Source organism: Pseudopipra pipra, chromosome 4 (assembly GCF_036250125.1).
Source record: "Pseudopipra pipra isolate bDixPip1 chromosome 4, bDixPip1.hap1, whole genome shotgun sequence".
Classification (NCBI taxonomy): Eukaryota; Metazoa; Chordata; class Aves; order Passeriformes; family Pipridae; genus Pseudopipra; species Pseudopipra pipra.
The window spans coordinates 47,578,629-47,600,381 of record NC_087552.1 but is presented as its reverse complement, the minus strand read 5'-3'; the positions used below and the strand labels follow the sequence as shown (position 1 = coordinate 47,600,381).

The following is a 21,753-nucleotide window of genomic DNA, read 5'->3' as shown; positions in this document are numbered from 1 at the left end:
GACAGTCCACCAGCACTGACCTCAGAAGTTGCTCTTTTCTTCCATTTCAGGGACTCAGATTTTATCGGGCACTTCCTACTACCAGAGCATCCCTGCAGCTGGTCAAATGCAGATTTGGAGTTTGAACTGCTAGCAAATTCTGTTCTGTTTCAAAGCTGCCAGTTGGCTGCTGCCAACTTAAATATTAGCAATTCATTAGTAAGGTCAAAAACAACTTGCAAACAAGCCACTTTTGTGCCTGAATTGCAATCTTTGCCTACTAATTAGTTGTAACAAACAACACAAATATACATGAGGTGTCTGATTTTAAGTATGAGAACTCCAACCCACTGGACAGTAAAAGGGGAGGATAGTGGTGTATGCACAGAAAGTAGCTGTGAGACAAAGCCACAAGTATCTGAGCCACAGCACTGCTGGAAAAATCTTTGAGAAAGGATCGTCTCTGGAGCACAGCATGACCTGGATTATACATCCTCAGCAGATCTCTCAGCTCAGAGGTAATTAACAAACCACCAGTTCCCACTGGCCTTGCCTTCCACATCTGCAGCAGGTTCACATACTGAACAATGCAAATGGCAGGAGGGGTGCCCATGGACTAGTTTTCCAAATTTTGCATGTTTGTCTCCATTTTGGTTGTGACTACAGACTTCTCCCCCCTACCCTCCCACCTTGGTGAATGCAATGCTAGAGCTTTCAGTTCAAACAGTCCAACACAGTTATATGAAAAAAAAGCCAACTTTCTCTCAGCTTCAAACCACTCTCTGTTTAAGGGACATTTCTCAAATTGTGGGTCACGGCCTGATTCCTGGGTGGCCAAGGAAGGTGGATGTATTTCAGTGACATGCGATTTTACCGCAGTTATGTGTACAGGCTGAGTCACAGAGATTCAGTACAGAAGCTTTTTTAGAAGAGGGTTTAAAAATATACTTTTATGGTTTCTCTAATAAAAGGTTTCTAAAAGAAGGTGTATTACCTTTAGAAGCCAGAGGCAATCAAGTTGTGGTTTTTATAAAACAAAAATCTAACATAGAATATAGCATCAATTAAAGGTTCCTTCTCTTTCATGGCTAAAACTGCTGTGAAATATTGACCAGCTCTTTGACTGATTGTGTGCTGGTTTGTTTCAAATGAAGCATGTTGCTCAAATATTAATTCTGGATAAAAAGTAGTTTTTCAGTTAGTTTGTGATTATATTGAAGATAAAATGATTTAGAGGGCTCTGTGTGTTCACTCAAAAGATTGGACTATGTTGTGAGTGGATTGCAAAAGTTTTATATATAAACTAGATAGAGAGGGTTTAGGGGGCTTTTTTCCTGTTATTTTCAGGTTACCTCTAAGAAATTCTGTTATAAAAGTCACAAATAGTCTATTATCTAATCCGTTTCAACAGGATAATATAACCCTATATAACAAGTATTCCTTGGTAAGAAAAGATTATTGTTTTTACTTAAAAAGAGTATGTTGATATCCCAGGAAAAAAATGAGATGAAAGTGTAATAAATACATTCCAAACATATTTGTTTCCAAAGTATGAGCAGAAATATCATGAACACTTCATGAAAAATTAGTACATTTTAAAAGGCAGAAAAAGATAATATACTGATTTTCTTAAATATGTGAAGCTTTAATTTTTCTTGTTGTTTTACTTACACTTGTCTCTGGAAGTATCATCTTCCTTGCTGTGGCTGAAATATTTGTTTATAATGGTTTTATCAAATGTAGAAGGTTGTTTTGGTTAGATCTGTACGAACCCTTTTTTTTTTCCTGCAGATTGTTTTTTTTTTGATGTTATAAATGGGTTCTGTAGAGTTGTCAACATATTATTAAAAGGAGAGATTTAAGATGTCTCAGTTGTCCAGGGGTTTTGTACTGTGGCTTTTATCTTACCATGGAACATTCTAGGTGAGACAAAACATAACTTTTAAACTCAAACATTTTTTCCCCAGAATGCCCCCAAACTCCGAAGTAACAACCCACAAGCCTAGGTTTTTTTCCTTTTTTTTTTTTTAATTCTACATTTTCTTCACAATTCTTTTTTTAATCTCTTTGCCTGTGGATTTCAGAGCCATATAACAGGGTCATTCATGATGCACCCTCCTTCTTCTTGGCATTAGTATTCAGTTTAACAGCAACACACAGGCATTTCTTGCTCTTTGTTGCTAATCAAAGCCACTCAGGTTGGTGCAATAAGCTTCTTAGCAGTTCAGGGGTTTGATGATAACCTTTTATAGTCAGTGTGATCATAGTCATGGTGATAGGAAGAGCTGAGTAACCAGCTAAACGAGGTAGTTCTTTAGAGGTTGGATACTACAGTGTATAACCTCTTTTCGTGTTGTAGAGCTCCTTTTGTTTGGGACCTGCTGTTTTCTTTGACCAAGAATGACAGCAGATCCCAAGCATTGGGACTTAGCACCAATGTGGGCTTTCTTAAACATGTAGTCTGGTAATGTGTACATCATAGTCACTTACTCTGTATCCTAAAAGTAACATTTAGATTTGAGATTTACGAGGAAAATCAATTGGACTTCTCAACATTAAATATTAATGTTGATATTAAAAATATTAAAAATACCTAACTCTAGATCCTTCCAAGGAAAAAGACTTTATGTGAAGGAATTGTGTACCTCCATTAAACTTTTAATAACTAAACATGTTTGGATACCTCTCTTCTGAGAATATTCAAAACTTTTACGTAGAAGGCAAGAGGGAGGGAAAATCTGTACAGCAGGGCAGTTATGATATTAAGGGTCACTCTCATAAACGCATTGCAGTGCTTATTTATTTTTTAACTGGTTTTTTTTCCAGATCCTCCCATTATTCTATGGGCAGTCGAGCTTTTTCCCATGACAGTATTTTTATACCTGATGGGAGAACAGAGGGTGAACAGGCCATCCAAGCAATGTCACAGGAGAACGTTTTAGGAAAAGTCAAAACTCTTCAGGTAAGAAATTGCAAGTGGGAAAAATACTTAAAATGTGGGGGAAAAGAGTCTCCAGAATGTGTTATATGTGCATAAAGATGGTTTACTTTTCCAATAGCCTTCAGGAAATTTCTCAGCTATATTAAGTTGTCTGGTCAAAAGCCATGTAATTCAGATAATCTGCAGAAGTTACAGGTTTTGGTCTTGAAAGTTACAGCAGTGATGCTGCAAACATTTCTGCAGAAATATCCGTGTCATGTGGAACTCATTTGAATTGAACCCGTGGTTTTAGTGTGTCCTGATCTGTATGCCTGAGTCCTACAGATGTGGTATTGAGAGAAAAAATGAGAGTGGTGTTGGTGGCAGGGAATGGCATGTAGAGTGAGAACTTCTTTGTAAAGCTCATTTCACTATACATTTATATATTTTACATTTTTTTCTCCTTTTTCTCGCTGTCCTTTCGATGACTCGCATGAAAAGTGGATTTGTTTATCTCTCCAAAGCATAAACAACATATTTGGGTTTTGCTTCTAAACAGCTTTACATGACCTGCTTTTCCTTCTTTTCCAGAACTCTCTCCCATTAGCACTCTAACTAATTTTTTGCTTTACTTGTACATCTGTAAGATTCCCATCTCTGTGCCTTTCTAGATCTTGAAAGAGCTGTCCTTCAGAAGCACATTGCACTTTATTGCTCAGGATGCTGACATGTCCTGTCAAAATGGTGATAAATTTTTAATTCTGTGCAAGTGCTGTTACTCTGAGGCTTACTACTAAAATACCATTGATTTCTTTTACCTCCAAAGTCTACCCGTGGTCCATCTTTTCTGGTGAGTGAGAGATCATGCTCAGTAGAGAGCTCTGACCTTCAGGATTAAATTGTTCCTGCTTCCTGCTGGTGCTGTAGGCAGGCAGAGCAGCTGAACAGCACTGGCTGTGCTGACTGTAGATGAACTCTGAAGTAGAAACCACGCTAGGGCAGCTCCAATTCCTCTGTGCTGGTTTTTCAGCTTAAATTTCCCTGGGCGAGGTAGATTCCATGCATGCTACTTTCCAGTCTGAAATCATTGTGTTTAAAATGACTGCTGACTCTGGGCAAAGACAGGAGGTAGTTGGGCCTGTTTTGCAGTGTCCTTTCAATGCAAAACCAAAAAAAAAAACTCAGCTTCTTCAAGGAGCTGTGCCCTCCCTATCTGTTGGATTTGTTGTCTTGGATTCCGTATGTTAGCTTTTCTATGAATAACTTTTCATTTTTAGGAGTGGCTTTTCTTATTTCAAAACTCAGCTTAAAATTCCCAGTGAAAATTATTGCCTTCACTAAACTGAGAGACCCAATAAAAAGTATAGTTATTGCAGTTGCTAACAACCATCTTCACTAAGCACATGGTAAATCAAGAAAATTGAAGCAAAATACTCCCCTTTGAAAGTCACAAAATAAATAGCCTTTGCATAAGCCTTTTTTTGTTGTGGTTATTTGTATGTATTTTAAGGGGAAGTATTGTTTCAGCTGCTTGAAGTCAAATATGTTCTTGCCTTTTTGTTTAAAACTGAAGGTAGTTCATTTTTGTCATTTTAGTATAGCTGGAACCCAGCCTGTAACATACCCAATTCATTTTCCACTCTACTGATGATGGTGAGAGCAACTCATTCATTCAGAAAGGAAATGAATAATAAATTGTAAATGATGCTTTTAGCTATTTACGTGTTTGCACAGAAGTTATATATTCATCTAAATCTCCATGGATTTTTTTTCATAAACCCATGGAAAGGCTCCCTATAACAAGACTAGGGGCTACCTCTTGTATCTGTAAAAATTGATGCCCAGCATGTAACTGTCCCAATTTCCCTAGCCATGATTTCTGCAACTGATCCCTGAGTTTTAGGACAAAATCATGCTAAAACCCCATTGCACAATTTCAGGTTGACCTTACAGTTGAGTCCCAGGTCTGATGAGTTATTTTGACTATTGCTCCTATCTGAAGGTTTTATGCATTCCATACACCATCCTTTTTTCCTGCTGTAGTATTCTATGAGACAGCATTTGCTGTGTGATTTCTGGTCACAGAAAACACTGATACTCAGTCTCCTGTTATCACACTTTGTATCTACTTTGAAGACCCTTTCTGTAAGCTCACTCCAACTGGGAACATCTGTATTTCTTAAACTGGTGGAATAAGAGGAGACAGTCATGTCTTCTGGAGAGCACTCTACTCCTTAAAGCCAGTTCTGAGGCTTGTTCCCAGTCCCAAGTCATTACTTTGCCACCAGCATTACTGTGGTTTTGCCCAGGCTTGTATGTCACAGTGGAAGCACTGCCCTTCCAGTTTCCATTCACCAGCAAGATGCTCTTCAGTAAAGAGTTGTTGCCAGGATTAAGTGCCTCCTGCTGACTCCGGATTTACTGCATTCAAACAGAGATCAAAAGCTCGGCAAATTTTAACCCTTTTCAGGATTTTTTTTGTATGGTACAGTAAACACTCCTGGAAAACTTAAATCTGTTTTTTTTTAAAAGTCACCATGCTTACAAGCCTAGCAGATAGCATGATGAAAAGGGTTTTGAAGTCAGAATAATGATGCAAGCCATTTAATATTGATGGTGCTGGATATCATTCTGAGAACTGCCAAAGTGTTTCTCCCTTCTCTCCTCACCTTTCTGCTGATTTCGGAGTGTTGATGAACCCACAAAAAATGTTGTGTAATGGTGCAAACTCTGTAGTAGTCTGGGCAACTGGCCAGCATGTGCACTGTTTCAGCTTCTTATTATGGGAATTCTCTCTTTATGATTATGTGTGCAAGGTAAACCAGTTCTTTCTAGAATTGCCCTCATTTGTTTTTATTGATTTTAAGATTGGTAGCATTCATCTTATCATGCTTTCTGTAAATGGATTTGGTTATGTTCAAAGGTTTTAGTGTGTGCTAGAAGTCAGGCTGAGAAAAGCCCGACCTCTTGTTAACCTCCAATAGCCTTTGTGTGTCCTGAAGTTATTTCATGTTGGCTCAAGCCATCTGCTGTCATAAAAGAAGTCTTTTCCATGTCCTTTGGATCTGTTGAGATTTATCATTACCTAGTTTGTAATATCCAGTGTAGAAAGCCAGCCCGAACCAGCCCCCACAAAGAGGTGGTACCTAGGCATTGGTACTCTTCTTCCTACCACTGATATTTGCCAGAAATGGTCAACAAACGAACAGAAGACAGTTTTTGTTTCAGACTGCAAAAACTGCAGCAAGTAAAATGAAACCTTGTTTAGAACATTAGTATCCTGAAGTGTCTAAGCCATTCTCTCCCTTTTGCTGTGACAATACTGTGGTGTGGTACTGCTGCTGCCTCTGGAGGCAGGAGAACAGCTTGTTCTTTGGCTCTTGCCTTCACTGAAAGTATTTTGGGTCATCTGGCATCTGTGAGGCTGCAGCAGTCAGCTGCAAGAAATATTAAAGGTTGAATACGACGTGTAGCTTATGGCATTTAGAAACTACAGGGTTACCTCCTTTCTGTTTCATGTGGCCATGTGGCTTAAAACAAACAAACCTTCTGCTCTGTAAATTTATAAAACACTCATTTATTACACAAATATTGATCATGATAAAACCACTTCTTGGTCAAATACTAAAGGACCACTTTTAAAATTCACATTTCCCTGGCTTTCTGATGATGAATGTCACTGATCATTTTCTTCCTATCAGACCTAATAACTGTTCACTTTTGGTTTCCATTTCTTTTAGTCATTAGCATATCTTAGCTAATGATCAAGCCAGTGCTTCCCCTACTGTGCTGGGGACATCTGTACCAGCAATTCCCATCGTTGCTTCTGTTTGATATTGCACAGATCTCAACAAGTCTTCAAAGTCATTTGAGGAACCTCAAAGCTCTTATCTTTTAACTTGATGCTCTGCATTTTTCAGAATTGGGAGTGAATTTTCACTGCATGATTGCCTAACTTTGTATTTCTTACAATTAATGTTTTTGTTGCTAATATTTTCTAGTGCCACTGCAGCCTAATTGTTTTCCTCATATTTGAAAATTGGTTTTACTTTATAAACTGAATTTATTTATTTTTTTTCTTAATCATTCTAGCATTTCTTGGGCAGATTCTCTTTTACCTATGATCACAGTAAGCCCTGAAAATGAGCTTCTGTTTCCTTCCTTGCATCTGCCTTGCTTGAGGAGAGACTCTGGTGACAAATGCCACTGATGCAGTATCTTCAGGCTTCTGCAGAAAGTCTTGCTCTTTACACAAGTCTCTCTAAGTGGTCTATTGCCACTGTATACTAAAATCTTAATTTGTATCTGGACTCGCTGCAAATACACATCTCTAGAAATCCATTTACAGTATGTTTCTTCACCATTCTTCTATTTTAGACTGCCCAAAACTTTCTTCAAGTGTAATGCGTGAAATAATTATGTCCATCCAATCCCTGTTCGTCCACCCCCTGGCCTTTGCCCCGTTCCGCCTGCCGACCTGCCCCTCGGGAATTGAGTCTGGGGGAGTTTTGGGACCCCCTCTTCCTCATCTTCATCTTCTTTGGAGCACTTACAGTTCTTAGAGGCTTTCCAAAGTCCTGGGTTTGAAGGTTGCTTTGCCTGGGTGATATCTTGTTGTCCAGGCCAGGGTGCAGATGTTCTTAAACAGAATTAAGGTCTACCTTGAAAAAGAGACTAAATACGCTACTGGAATTTAGGGGGAATTGATAGGGAATGGGGTAATAGGGTTGGGTATATGTAACTGCTGTTCTAAAGAGTGAGAGATATACAGTTACATTTAAAACCTACATTCACTACATAACTACTTCTAAAAGCTGCAATTTCTTTAAGTCACTCTATCAGGGGACAGATATTATATGCTACTTATTTTATTCATCTTACACTTGATGTAATTCAAGAGCACTTTCTTGTAACCCTTGAGAGAAGATTACTTCAAAAAGAAAAATAAATGGTGGGAAAGCTCTTCTATTCTTTCATCTACTGCATGTTCCCTGCTTGAAGTTCTTTGTGCAACAGCGGTGAGTGGCCTGAGCAGACAGGAGTTTGTATATTGTTCCTATGAGATCAAGCATCTAAAAGAGCTGAGCTTACCCTCCTTTGAGACTTTGCCTCTTCTAAGGCCAGGTTGTGCCAAACCCTTAACATTTAAACCTTATAATTAAACATTACAAAAAGGATATCTTTCAGAACTGCAGATGTATGAGATGCAGGGTTTGGGGGCTGGAGAACGTTGCCTTTTGGGGTAGTTTTAGTTTCCCGGTGTACATGTGGCTTGTAATCATATTTCTTTGCAGCAATAAGGCATCATAACTAGCTTTTATAATCAAAGTCTTAACCTAGAACATAGATTAAAAAAAGAGATGGAGTGTTCGAAGTTCATGGTAAGTTTGCAAAACTTGGCAACACTGTCAAGAACTCAAGTTGATCATCCAAAATCAGAAATCACGTAGCAAATTCTTGACCTTGGTCACTTTGTGGTGCATGCTGAACTTGTCTTGTTTTACTCATAATATAAATACCTGCTTATCACTGTTGTTGGGGTTTTTTTCCTTTTTTTGTTTTTCAGCAACAGTTGGCCAAGAATATAAAATTTGGGCAGCCTCCACAAATGACAGTTTCTGCAAGGACAATGGGGGAAGCAAACACTAGTATAGAAGAGGATGTGTTGCTCAGCAGCCCCATGGAGATTGAGACTCAGCAGGTCACAGTGATCTCAGGCAGTGGTAATAAAGTAAGCACTTCAAATTGATGTGTCCATGGCATTATAGCAGTATTAAAGCAGTAAAATTCACTGGGCAATAGCAGATGTCTCCAGTGAGGCGCAGCAGAACTCACTGGGCTGTTTCATGTGAGAGGGTTCTCTCAGCTCGTCCTTCTTGGACTGGTGGGAAGCATGCTCTTGGCATCCTGATCCAGGTCACACAGATTTACTGGTTTGAGTGTTTGCTCTGAACTTCTAGCAATGTAGACATCATTGGCAGTGTAGCTAGAAGACAGGAGAATTTTCTGAGACAGAAAATATCTTGAAATATGGCCTTCCGAGCAAGGAGAGTTGCTCACAGCATCAAATGGCAAAAAAGAAAATCATTGCAAAATGAGAGGGGTCTGGAGCCTAAATCTGTAAAATCCTAGGTCTTAGGGTAAGTATCTATATTTCTCATGGACAGGAACCAGAGGCAAAGAAGGGGGATAAGCATTCTGTATGCTCCCTAAATCCAAATGTCCAGTATAATTCAAATAATTCTTCAGATTATTCATGAAGATTTTGATATCAGGAACTGTGGGCATTCAGGCATCCAGAAGAGTCTTGTTCAGACAGCTAAGAAACACAGTGAGTGAGGAAAGGTTTCTGGAAATCCTCTAAGGCAAGGCTGGTCCTGTGTGTCACTGTAATGCCAGCAAGGAGCACAGGGAACAGAAGGACATCCTTCTGTGCCTGGAGGAGGCTGACTTTGTGCCTGGGAACCTTTGGAAAAGGCATGCAGCAACCCATCATGTACATGCAGCCCTTAAAATCCTGACGGGACAGCAGGGCATGAGCCTCCACTCGTGTTCACTAACACTAGTGCTGGCCGTGTGAAAGGCAAAGGCAGGAAGTGTCCTCTGCAGCTCATACCTATATTCAGCCAAACACACAGAAGGCAGATTTATGGCCAAGGAGGCCAAAATTCTTCATCAGTCTTTAAGGGGCAATACAGCTCCTCTGTGACCACTTCCTTCGTGGTTGTGGTCAGATCTGTCAGGGAGCCAGGCATTTAGGTAGGACTTGCACACTCACACCTCTCCCTCGGCAGTCTGGAAGGATAAAAATGAAGCCAAGGTAAGGTATATTTTTTCTGCTTCACAAATACTCCCTTCTGAAGTAATCAGTTAAGGTGAATCAAGAGCATCCTGTGTGCCTCAGCACAAAATATGCAGGTGGGCCCATGGACAGGTTTTGGCTATTTACCCCATGTACCCTGGTACTAGGTGCAAGTCTGTGTTTGAGACCAACATAGATTCTCTTCAGACAGCCTTCCTGATGGGTCCTGTAGGAGACACTAATGTCACCTTGTGACCTCCAGCTTGAAGGAGACAATAGCTCAAGCACTAAAAAAACACTACAGTATTTTTGTGTAATAAAGAGGGAGAAATTCAATCCTTACCACTTTCTCTTTTAAATATTACATTTTAAAAACAAAATGACCACTCCTTTGCATAATTCTTTTTCCAAATACTGAAGGAGCAAACATCCCTACTCAGAGACAATTGTAGACACAACCATACCAACTCTATGTGCGTAGTGTCAGTCAGAGCACTCAGTACTTTCCTGTCATTTCTGCACACTACTCATTACCTGTGTTATCAGAGATAATCAGGGAAATTAGGGAAGCATGGCAGCTTCCCTAGTTTCTGCTCTTGTCTCTTCTGTTGGCCTTGTAACTCCTCGGTGTGTCTATCTGCATAGGTCCTGAGGGATGGGGTGGCTTCTGTCAAGAATTGGTGGCCAGGACCACATAGTGTTGGTCTACTTCGAACAGGTTTCCTGTGATACTTTGTGATTTCTGATTTTCCTGTCTGAGTAACTTGGATCAATAGCAAGAGTTCTGGGTTTAATTTAACCTGTATTTGTGAAGCTGATTTTTTAGGTTTCATACTAACTATCAGGTGTGCCTGGTGTAATGGGATCCCAACACTCATTAGGTTGTGAAGTAATACTGTGATAGAATGATTAAAACCACTGTTTCTGGGTGTGATCAATGCTGCTTCAACCTCTGTGCCTTAAATATTCCCTCCTGTGAATGGCTTGGAGAGGGACAGTAGCTAAAGAGTTTGAGTACTCCAGACTTGCATCACTCTGTGGGGACAGTTAGCTCTGTAAGAAGAGGAGTTGTCAAGCACATGGAGTTGAAACTCCTTGCAGCAGAGATAATGCATAATCAGGTTACTATATTTTTTCCTTATGCGTAGGTCAGAAGAAAATAAAGTTGTAAGACCTGACCAAAATCCTACAGAACTGTACTCTTTGTTTTGGAACCTGTTTACCTTGTTAAGAAAGCCTGAGTGTTTTACCTTTCGTAGTGTTTTGTAGCAGTAACTGCCTCTGTGTAGACAGCAATGATTCAAGGAGTAGCAAAGAGAAACTCATAGCATGTAGGAACAAGAATTGTTTATCCATCAGTCCTGCAGTGATTGGAAACAGGGTAAAAATCCTATCCTAATATGCATGATTTCACAACTCCTTTGAATCATATTTATTAGATCCTTTATATTTTAATACATGTCTGTGGTAATCTTGTTTTGTAGCCCACTGACACACCAGATTTCTTGAGAATGCTAAATTTGCCTGGAACAGGACATGAAGTGGAAGAAAAGGTAAAAAAAACTCTTACACTTGGTTTGCACTGAGTTACATTCTGGTTTGAACAATAGTTTTGGACATATTCCATTGTTTCATTGATCATCCAAGATTTTGTAAATGTTGTGCAGTTTTGGGGCTAGTACATAAGCAATAACTAAGATTGAGAAATCTGTAAGAGCTGATTGCAGGAAACAGCAGGAATCGGTCTCTGCCAGTCTTGCAGCATTCCTACATTTGATGTATTAATCACAGAGTTATAATTTTCATAAGTACTTCTACTACTTTGTTATGCCTGCATGTAATTCAATAAGCATATGCAAAATGTTCCTTTAGCTTTTAAGTAATTGGTTCCATGATTATCATGTGTTTAACCTCAGAAGATTACAGAGCTGTCTTGAAAACAATGTATGTGATTTTCTTTCCTTACAGAAGATGTTTTCTCCCTTCTATTTTTTTTTTGTCTGTCTTTTTTTTCCATTTGGATTATGCCAAATACAAGTCTTGGGATGATAGCTTGGTGACTTATGGGGGAGACTGATGACAGGCTCACGCTTACACGCCTAGACATACAGTTCCACTGTATTTATTCATGAGAGGAATCTCACTGAATCACTTTGCTTATATTTGCACTTTCGGAACCCAAGTATTTTGAAGGGCACAAGAAAAAAAGCACCCGTCAAAGTCAGTGTTGTCTTATTTTATATTTTGCTATTTGGTGCTTGCTTGGACAACTCCATATGACTGTGGAGGGAAGGTTTTCTGCAGGCACTATGCCAGTCTGGCATCCCATACTGCAGTCATCTCCCATGCAGATAATACAGTTCTGTACCTGTTCTGTTATAATGCTTAGATAAGTCAATCTGATTTCCCTTTGCCTAAAGTGTTTAATCTAAATTATTTAAAGATGTAAATCTTTTTTTCACAGTAAGCAAACTTTAAAATGTCCCAGTGTTTGATATTGCTTAAAACCTTGCCTGTGCCCTTCCCATTCCCAATAAGCTCAGAGTGGTGCTAAACTGTGAAAAAACTTCAGTTAGAATGGTATAAGTAATTTTAATGTGACAGCTGTAAAAATGTGTAGTACTGAAAATGGGAAAATATTACAGCTGTAACTTTCATGTCCAAAGTTTGTGATTTGTATAATTGAAAACCAGGGTTTCAATCTTTCCTGCTAGTAACTCTTTGAATTCAAAACTCCAAAGGTGTGCATGTGTGTGCATGCACGTGTATTGTTAACTTGTTTATTTATTTATTTTATGGAACAAATAGCTTAATAACAGTTTCTTGTGTTTGTGATACAAACAGGTCACTCCAGTCAAATCAGCTCGGCCAAAAAGACAATTTTCCTGTTCTGGCACAATTGAAACAATCAATTTGGATTCAGTTCCCCAGGCTGTTGCTCGTCTAGACAACAGTGCAGCTAAGCACAAGCTGTCAGTGAAGCCAAAAAAGCAGAGGGTATCAGGAAAGCACAAGAGACTAACAAAGGTATTAAATCACTGGCCAAACAGCAAGACAAGGGGGATTACTTTTGAAACTGGGTAAAATAACCATAACTGAGTGCACCAGGAGCTACAGACATAGGACTGTTATTAACTTAAGATGCGATTTACAGTGTTACTTGAAGTCAAGAGAGAGACCTACAGCTGAAACATGAGCTGGAGAGAAGATGCAAAGAAGTTATAATATTGCCAGTTGAGACAAACACTACTTAAACCTGAAGTAATTCCACCAGGATTTTACACTGGGAGAGCTTTCTGAGTCTAGTTTTTCTAGTAAAATTTTTACATCATAGAGGCCTGAAGATATCTGCCACTGTTAATGCAGTTCTGATATAGGCAATTAGTAGTGCAAAACTTGGTTGGGAAAAAAATTAGATTCTTTAAAGCTGATGTGGGTTCTGACAGGGAAAATATCCTTGTCCTATAGGAAAGAATAAGACTTAAGTAATGTAGCTCTTGCAACAGCTATAGAGTGAATTATCAAATTCTAGCTTTGTACGCTTACTGCACATTTCTTGTTTTTTATCCTGACATCTTACTAGTGCTTGTAAATGGGACAAGACTACTAAACTACACAGGGTTCAGGAGAGGCCACTGTCCTTTCTTCCGCACCACTGTATTTGCGTTTATCACTCTTGCAATGAAGACATTAAATTTAAACCTCTTGTTTATACAGAATGGTTAAGTGGAGCCAAATGATGGCTTAAAAAATGATAGCTAGACAGGACATTAGCTGAGCTGTTTTCCTCAAGGGAAGTGCTGGGAAGTGCTCTTCAGGTACAGCTCATCAGACCACGTTGCTACAGAGACAAGGAGTAAGCTGTGAAGAAGATCCGCAGTTTGTTGCCGGTATTGCACCCACATGCCAGGGCCGTAGGGCAGGCATGGAGAACCAGTCAGTTGACCAGATGATCACAGAACAGTGCAGTATTCCTGGGGAGCTCTAGGTTGGCTGTCCATGCATGTTCCCACCGTTCCTGCAATAGTACTGGAGTCTCAGCACAGCTAATGAGGAAGATATCCTGGCTCAGGATTTGTGAAAAGCAGCAAACTGTGTTTTCCTGAGCAGTGTTCTTTCCTGGCTACCATTGAGACAATTGCTCATCTCTGCAAGCAACAGCTTCTGTCTCTGCAAGTAAGAGATAGATTTGCCATGAAAGAACTGGCAAAACAACGCCCTTAAGCAGGCATTAATTGTTTCAGGCTTAAAGGATGGAGTTCTAAGTAGTAGAACAGGCTTAGGAAACTTGTGCTCTATTCCTTGGACTTCTGTAAATTTGAAAGGTCAGGTCTCAGTGTACACCAAATGGTGATTCAATATTTAGCATTATACTGTTATCACTGTTGGGATGTTTTCTTTCTTTTAAAGGCTCTCATCAAAATAGGTGAGAGACATGAGATCTATGATGATGTGATTCATAAATTGGGGTGGGTGTGTTTGCTCTGGATCTAAATCACTGTTCAGAAAAAAAGTGGTTTGCATTTGCAACTCTTTGATCACTATAAAGAATAAAAAGCCAATAGGCAATATTCAGTAACTTCAAACATGTCTTTTAATTTTAGGGATCACAAAGTTTAACAATAACAGAATTTGAGCCAGAGGACTTGGAAACTCAGCTGTATGAGGACATATATCCAGGTTATAATGGACACTTCATAGCAGACAAGCTAATCCAAGGCAGAAATGAGCAGAAGCAGCTTCAGCTTGCAGAGGAGAAAAGAATTGAAGATCACTGGGGGATCCTTGAGGCTGAAAGGATAAGACAGATTGTAGAAATGGATGAACAAAGAGAAATGGAAGAAAAAAGGTTCCAAGAACTTGAACAGATGCGTAAAGAACAGGAGAAAAGGTGTTGTGAAGAAGAGATGAGGCAGTATCTCCTTAAGGGAGAGATATCTTTGGAAACAGAAGAGCAAACATGCTATAAAGAGGAGAGAAGAATGACAGAGACTGAAAAGAGGCAAGAGCTGGAGAAGATGAGGTGTCAGGAACTGGAGAAGCAAAGGCAGAAGGAGTTGGAGGAGCAACAAAGTCAAGAGCTGGAGGTGCAGAAGCTCAAGGAACAGGAGGAGCAACAGAGACAAGAGCTGGAGGAGCAAAAGCTCAGGGAACAGGAGGAACAACAGAGACAAGAGCTGGAAGTGCAAAAGCTCAAGGAACAGGAGGAGCAACAGAGACAAGAGCTGGAGGTGCAAAAGCTCAAGGAACAGGAGGAGCAACAGAGACGAGAGCTGGAGATGCAGAAGCTCAAGGAACAGGAGGAGCAACAGAGACGAGAGCTGGAGGTGCAGAAGCTCAAGGAACAGGAGGAGCAACAGAGACGAGAGCTGGAGGTGCAGAAGCTCAAGGAACAAGAAGAGCAAAAGAGACAAGAGCTGGAGGACCAGAAGTGCAGGGAACAGGAGGAACATCAGAGGCAAGAGCTAGATGAACGGAAGCACTGGGAACAGGAGGAGCAGAGACATAAGGAATTGGAGGAGCAGAGGCATCAGGAATGGGAAGAGAAGTGCAAAGAGCTGGAGGAGAAACAGAGACAAGAGCTGAAGGAGCAGAAGAGGATAGCGCTGGAAGAATTAAGGCAACACGGGACTGAAAAAGAGTGTCAAGAGGAAGAAGAAAGAAATTGGCTGGAGGAACCAAAAGTACTCAAGGAACAAAATAAGGAAGAAATACAGAGAGGAGACCTAGAAGAGAAAGAGCTTCAAGTCACTGAAATAAAACTGAAGGAGAAAGAACCTGAGAGCCTCAAAGAAGAGAAGAAACAGGAGGAACAAAGGCATTTGAAGGAGAAAGGAGAAAAGACAGATAAGGAACAACCCCAGCAAGTAATAGACAAGAAAAAGAAACGGGAAGAGCAGAGGAAACACAAGCTCATAAAACAAATGCACATGGAAAGTTCAGAGGGTGTGCCACAAGATGAACTGAAGCAGCAGAAGGAACAAAATGGACAAGAATGGAATGAGCTGAAAGAGCAGAAGACAGACACAGAAGGACAAAATCTTCAGCAAACCCAAGAAATATCCTTGGAACAGCCACAAGACAAGGATCAGTTCTGTTCCAGAGGGGCTGATAGGCATCCAACAGAGGAGAAGCTCCAAGAAGGATCAAGAGCCCAAAATCTCAAACAGCCAGAAAAAGGGAATAAAACAGCAGAAGAAATGCTAGCCCAGAAACTGAAGAGAGATGTTGAAGCTCAGGAGCAAAAGCGCATAGGGGAAGAACTTCGGTGGCAAGAGGTAGATGAAAGACAAACTGCATCCAGACCCTTCACATTTCAAGTGTCTTCTGGAGATAAACAGATCATATTTCAGAAAGTAAATCTGAGTCCTGTCACACCCATCAAAGGAACAGGACTCTCTTCTCCATCTGTCAAAGACTGCAGGGTGCACACCATCAGTAAGGGCTCTCACACCCTCCCATCATCTGCGTGTGTGCCCCACACAGCTATTTTGGTTACTGGAGCCCAGCTGTGCGGCACAGCAGTTAACCTGAACCAGATTAAGGACACGGCTTGCAAATCATTACTTGGCTTAACAGAAGAGAGGAAAAATGTGGAAATTCCTTCACCAGAGAAGTCCCAGAAAAAAAAACAGGATCTCAAACCTAGCAGCAGTAAAATTAAACACGCTCAAGAGACATTGAACAACCAGGCCGTACTAGCTGAGTGGGCCTCTATTCGCTCCAGAATACTGAAGAATGCAGAAAACAACAAATATAATGAGAGAGACCGAGTAAGTGCCTGCAGGCACAGTGACGACTGGACACCCCGAGGACGGGGTGCTCCCCATGGTAATTTAAGGAAAACCCTTTCTGCAAATGCAAAGTTCTCAATAACACCAGCATGGCAGAAATTTTCAGAAGTTTCAAAAATCAATTCAGACCCTGAGAATGTAAGTGTGGCAAAAGGCAATGAAACAGTGGCTGTGGGGAGAAACACTGGCTCATCTGCTGATTTGAAGGAGGATGTGGCTACCACTTTTAAGGATAATTTAGTTGAAAAGGCTAAGGAGAAAGTGGAAACCCATAGTGAAGTGACAGACAATACAGAAGGCTGTAAATTTGCAAAAGATCTTCCATCTTTCCTTGTTCCAAGTTTTCCTCATTCTCCAGGTAAAGAATTACCTAAGCCAGAACTTCCCAGTGCTCTGGAAAATCAGCAAAATAACAGCACAAAAAAAGCAGATAAACCATCACCAAATGGAGAAGAAAATGTTTCTCCTTTTGGGATAAAGTTACGAAGGACAAACTACTCTTTACGTTTCCATTATGATCAACAAGCAGAGCAAAGGAAAAAGAAAAGATACAGTGCAGGAGACAGTTTTGACGGTGTGCCTGACCCACTCACCTCAACAGAAGGTGAGAAAGAATCCACTGTTTTTGCTCCACAAGAGAGTACTTCCCCCGACGTGGGGAGAGCAAATGTCCCCGGTAATTTAAAAGACTCTTCAATTACTGTGACTGAGTTTTCACAGCCAGTGGGCACACCAGTGATCCCACCAGCCACTGGCCAGAGTGCTTTACCTGCTCAGGAGAAACCAGCATGCAAGTCAGTGGTCCCACAGAAACCTGCTATAGCTCCGAAGCCCACCAGCCAAACCCCACCATCATCTCCTCTCTCTAAAATGAACAGATCAAACCTATCTGAAATGCTGGGGCAAAGGGTGGCTAAAGCTGAATCAGATGGTGGCTGGAGGAAAGAAGACAGAGCAAATGCAGTGCAGCCCACACCATCTGATGAGTACAAAAACGAAGAGGAAGAAATCAAAGAAAAGAAGTCATTTTTCCCATCTCTAAGTATTCCATGGAGAGAAAAAAATGACAAAAAGCCTGAGCCATTGAAGAAAGGTATGTATTTTTCAAAGCATATTTAGCTATTGTTTGCACTTCCAAAATGAGATGTTGAAGGTCCAGAGGAAGATGTTTGATCTTAAGCTATATTTTTTACTTGGCATGTTATTTGTGGAGGACCATTACTTTGCTTAGGATTGTCTGAATGAGCGGGAATTCCTATCCCCACAATTTAATTCAGAAATGCACAAACTCAGTGTGACTGGTGCAACCTGCTTAAGAAAGTTAATTTCAGGGAGGTAACAGAAGTGTGTGAGTGTGTTTTCCTCATAGAGATGTTACCTGGTTAGTCAGGGGATGGACTCTGTGGTCCACATGTAATGGTGTCAGCAGAGCAGAGGGTGTAATTTTTAAAATTTATACTCTATTGTTTCTATTTTTTAGGGAACTGTTATCTAGTTTTAAAAATGCTAAGATTTAGGTCCTCTTATCCTGGGCAAATTCTCTATCTAACCCAGCATAGCTGAGCATGGGAGTCTGCGTTTCAGAGCTACTCTTCAGTAGTAGAGACAATTACAGTAGTCATAGTGACTCTTTAAAGAAAGGCTGAAAGTAGTAATCTGTACAAGAAAGAAAACCATCCTTTCAGCATAAGGACACCCAAAAGAGAAAGGCAGGAATTCAGCATTTCATTGGGAAATCCTAATTTTTTTTCATTCTTGAATTTTGCAAGCATCAGAACATGTCTAAAACCATCTCTCAGCGGAACTGCTGCCTTTTTTTTTTTCCTTTTCAATTTTTTACACTTTTTCTTTTGACTTCCATTTTTTTAAAATGTGGATTTATGGAAACTAGTTGGAGACATAGCTGCTGGATGGGAGAGCAGGTTCTGGGCCAGCTGAGAGTTTCTGTGCTCACTGAGCTCTGCAGAAGCACCTTTGCAACCCAGTGCTGCTCCCTGACACTCACAGTTCTATACTGGGTGCTAGCTCCAAATCCACCCAGAGCAGAGAAAGTCAAATGCTCAAGTGTCAGTTTAAAAAAGTTTTTATAACAGAGGCTGAATTTACAGCGGTAGGCAATTTTAGTCCCCTTCTTTTGTGTGAAGTTCAAACACTCTTCTTCCCTAAATTACGGCTGAAAAACCAGGGAACTGCAGTATGTAGTGCTGTATCCCTTTTATCAGTTATAAACAATCAAAGCAAAGATATACTTTCACCAAATATCCCACACGGTGCAAATATTTGTAATAAATAAGGCTGTAATTCTGGAGTAGGCTTTTTCACAAAAAAAAAAAAAAAAAAAAGATACATTTTGCCAGCTGTATGAGTGTGTCAAATTAGGTCTTATTCCTGAGGCATAAAATCTTTTTCAGGATTCTTCATGCAGTCCACAAGGGTCTGTGACTGACCTGACATTCAACGGGCTTACCTCCAGTGTTTCCACAAGGTACAGAAGTTTTCTTGAGACAAGAGATGTGCATTACTCAATCAATTCTTGTCATATTTTCTTTCAGAAAAGCCTGTCCTCCAGAGCAGGCACTCTTTAGATGGCTCTAAATTGATGGAAAAAGTGGAAACTTCACAACCGCTTTGGATTACATTGGCACTGCAAAAGCAAAAGGGATTTCGTGAGCAGCAAGCCACAAGGGAAGAGAGGAGACAAGCCAGAGAGGCAAAGCAAGCAGAGAAGCTGGCTAAAGAAAATGTAAGCAATCTTTAGGAACCTGCTTATTAACAATACTGATACCATGATTATAACTGTTAGCTAATTTTCTTATGCGGAGCATTTTTTTAATGCTTTGTGTGTAAGATTTAATAAAAGCTAAAATGACAGTGAGTAAAAAGTAGTCTGAAAGTCCGGAGTTTGCTTTTGCAAAACCAAGACCTCTAGGAAAAAATACTTCACAACAATGTGACAATTTTACTGTAAACTTTGATGATATCTGGTGGTAGTTAATGGCAATCATAAGCAAAACCACTGTGCAGGTGATGGAACAGAAAAATTGTGTGCAATGTGTTCTTTTAGACCTTGAGCAAATAAGATGTTAATGCTTGGGCAATAACAGTTGGAATACACCTTTATAGGTGAATATTAGTAAGTCTGAATTTATTTTTATTGTTACATGTAGTATTTGGATAAAATACAGATAAATGAAAGAAATGGACAATCATGTGATACATCCAAATGCCTTAAGCAGGCACTGAATTCAAGTATCACTTCTTTCCTATTCTCCAAATAGTTATTTACTCTCCATGTCAGTAAGGAAACCATTTCCACTTACAGTACCAAAGTGATGCTACACAAACAGTGATGCTGTATATAGATATCACAGATGGTAAACAGGGAGATTACATGGATAACTAAATATATTTTGATGTCTGTTATGAGACCCAGATTTCTGATGGATATATGCACAACCACTGATATAGACAACTGGTAGAAGAAAACCAGTGTGTGTGAAGTTGCCTGTAGATGCACAGTGTGTTTCAGTGCTGTATTTAATGGGCAGGGCTGGCTCAAACTGTTCAGTATTTTGACTGAAGTGACAACACGACAAATTTAACTTTGGGGTGGTTTGTTTTACAGTCTCTAATAACTCTTGGTTCTAGAAGTATCAGAATGTTGTGATCCTTTGCCAAAAAGGAAGGTTAAAGAAAGGCCAGGTGATGAATGAAAGAACCAAGTGTGTCATCTCGAACTTGTAGCCATTACATGACAGACTGTTTCTCATTTAGCAGTTTTCCTTCTCTGTTCTAGGCTGCTGTAAGTAATCAGTCAGATAATAAAAGTAGCAGCAGCAAAACGAGCACACTGCAGAAATCTACAACTCAAGAAGGGGAGAAGAAAACTGAGACTGCTGTGTCAAGACTAGAAAGAAGGGAGCAGCTAAAAAAGTCAAACACCCTTCCAACTTCTGTGACAGGTACAGTGAGAGATTCAGATTCACTCTAGAAATATTGCACTTCAGAAATGGTATTGCATGTTTTGGAGAAAGTGAACACATTACTTTTTTCTCCTTATATAGTACCCCTAGAATTACAAATGAATTTGCTTTCAGCACTGAACAACACAACTTGTCCCTGTCTGATGTGCTGGCCAGTATGCTGGAAATACATAATTTTAACAGGTTTTCAGCAGGTTCCCCAGTTATTAAGGCTGCCCTACTGCAGTTCCTTAGAATTGCCCCAGTTCAAGTCAACAAAATTAGGCTGTCTCCCCAAGCCATATCCAACAGTATTTTTGGAACATGACTAATGCACATTAGAGGGATCAGATTTACTGTAAATTGAAATTGCAGTACTGTTTTGCCTTTAGGTTGGGGGTTAGCACAGAAGTGGAACGATATTTAACTTCTACAAAATGTTTGTGTAGGAAATGAAACATGTTGTGTTCTCACACCTCCCAGTTTGTAAAGGAGAAATATTCACCCCACAATATTGGAAATGAGTATTCCCATTTCATTGAAAAACGCAAAAATGAATCAGTTCAGTTGAAGCTAGCCTGTTACCAGTCAAATATTTGGTATGGAAGGTTGGAACCAGAACCTACTGCTTTATCTGTCACTTCAGTTAAGCTGAAAAAATTCCATACTCAAAAGGCAGGCACACTGAAATAAATACTTCCCCACAGGGCATAATATTTGGGGTGGTATAAAGTGATTGTTGAAAAAGAAACTTGCCTAATATTTCTCTAGCTAACAGTAGTCCTAGGCTAAAGGTTTTGGAGAAGAGTACAAATAGGTGTTGAAGAAACCTTTTTACAAGTTGCACAGTAAATATCATGGGCTTCTTTGAAAGTAAATACATGTATCAGTTGCATCTAGTCACTACCACTCCAAGCCAGGAACTATGGAATGCAACTTTTGAAAGCAATGAGGTGATTCATTTATCTGATTTGTAACAGTAAAGGCTAAACCAGTGCTGCTCCTACACTACAGACTGTCCCAAGCTGAACAACCCCTATGCATGTGTATATTCAGTTGTTCAGCAGCTGGATATTCACACTGCAGCTGCACACCAGAGCAGATATCCCTGAGAATTTGCAACATCTTGGGTTGGACTAGAGGGCCTTTAAAAGTCCCTTCCAACTCAAACTCTTACATAGATTGCCCAAAATTTTCATGCTTTACAGCATTTTACACGTGCCTTACAGCATTCCTGTCAACCTGTAACAGGGCTCTATTGCAACCCTACTCCAAAAGATTCAACGGTGTGATGTT

General features: G+C 40.0%; 1 protein-coding gene across 4 annotated transcripts in view; it reads left to right on the top strand.

Annotated features, from left to right (window-relative positions):
• CRACD (capping protein inhibiting regulator of actin dynamics) overlaps positions 1-21,753 on the top strand; it is a 125,158-nt gene that overhangs the window by 98,750 nt on the left and 4,655 nt on the right. For all 4 annotated transcript variants that reach the window (XM_064652812.1, XM_064652810.1, XM_064652811.1 and 1 more), the window contains 7 exons: positions 2,806-2,941; positions 8,466-8,630; positions 11,186-11,254; positions 12,546-12,728; positions 14,306-17,588; positions 19,048-19,238; positions 20,292-20,457. In XM_064652812.1, coding sequence (XP_064508882.1) covers positions 2,822-2,941; positions 8,466-8,630; positions 11,186-11,254; positions 12,546-12,728; positions 14,306-17,588; positions 19,048-19,238; positions 20,292-20,457 — 4,177 coding nt within the window. In that variant the 5' untranslated portion in view covers positions 2,806-2,821. The remainder of the gene's footprint in view (positions 1-2,805; positions 2,942-8,465; positions 8,631-11,185; positions 11,255-12,545; positions 12,729-14,305; positions 17,589-19,047; positions 19,239-20,291; positions 20,458-21,753) is intronic.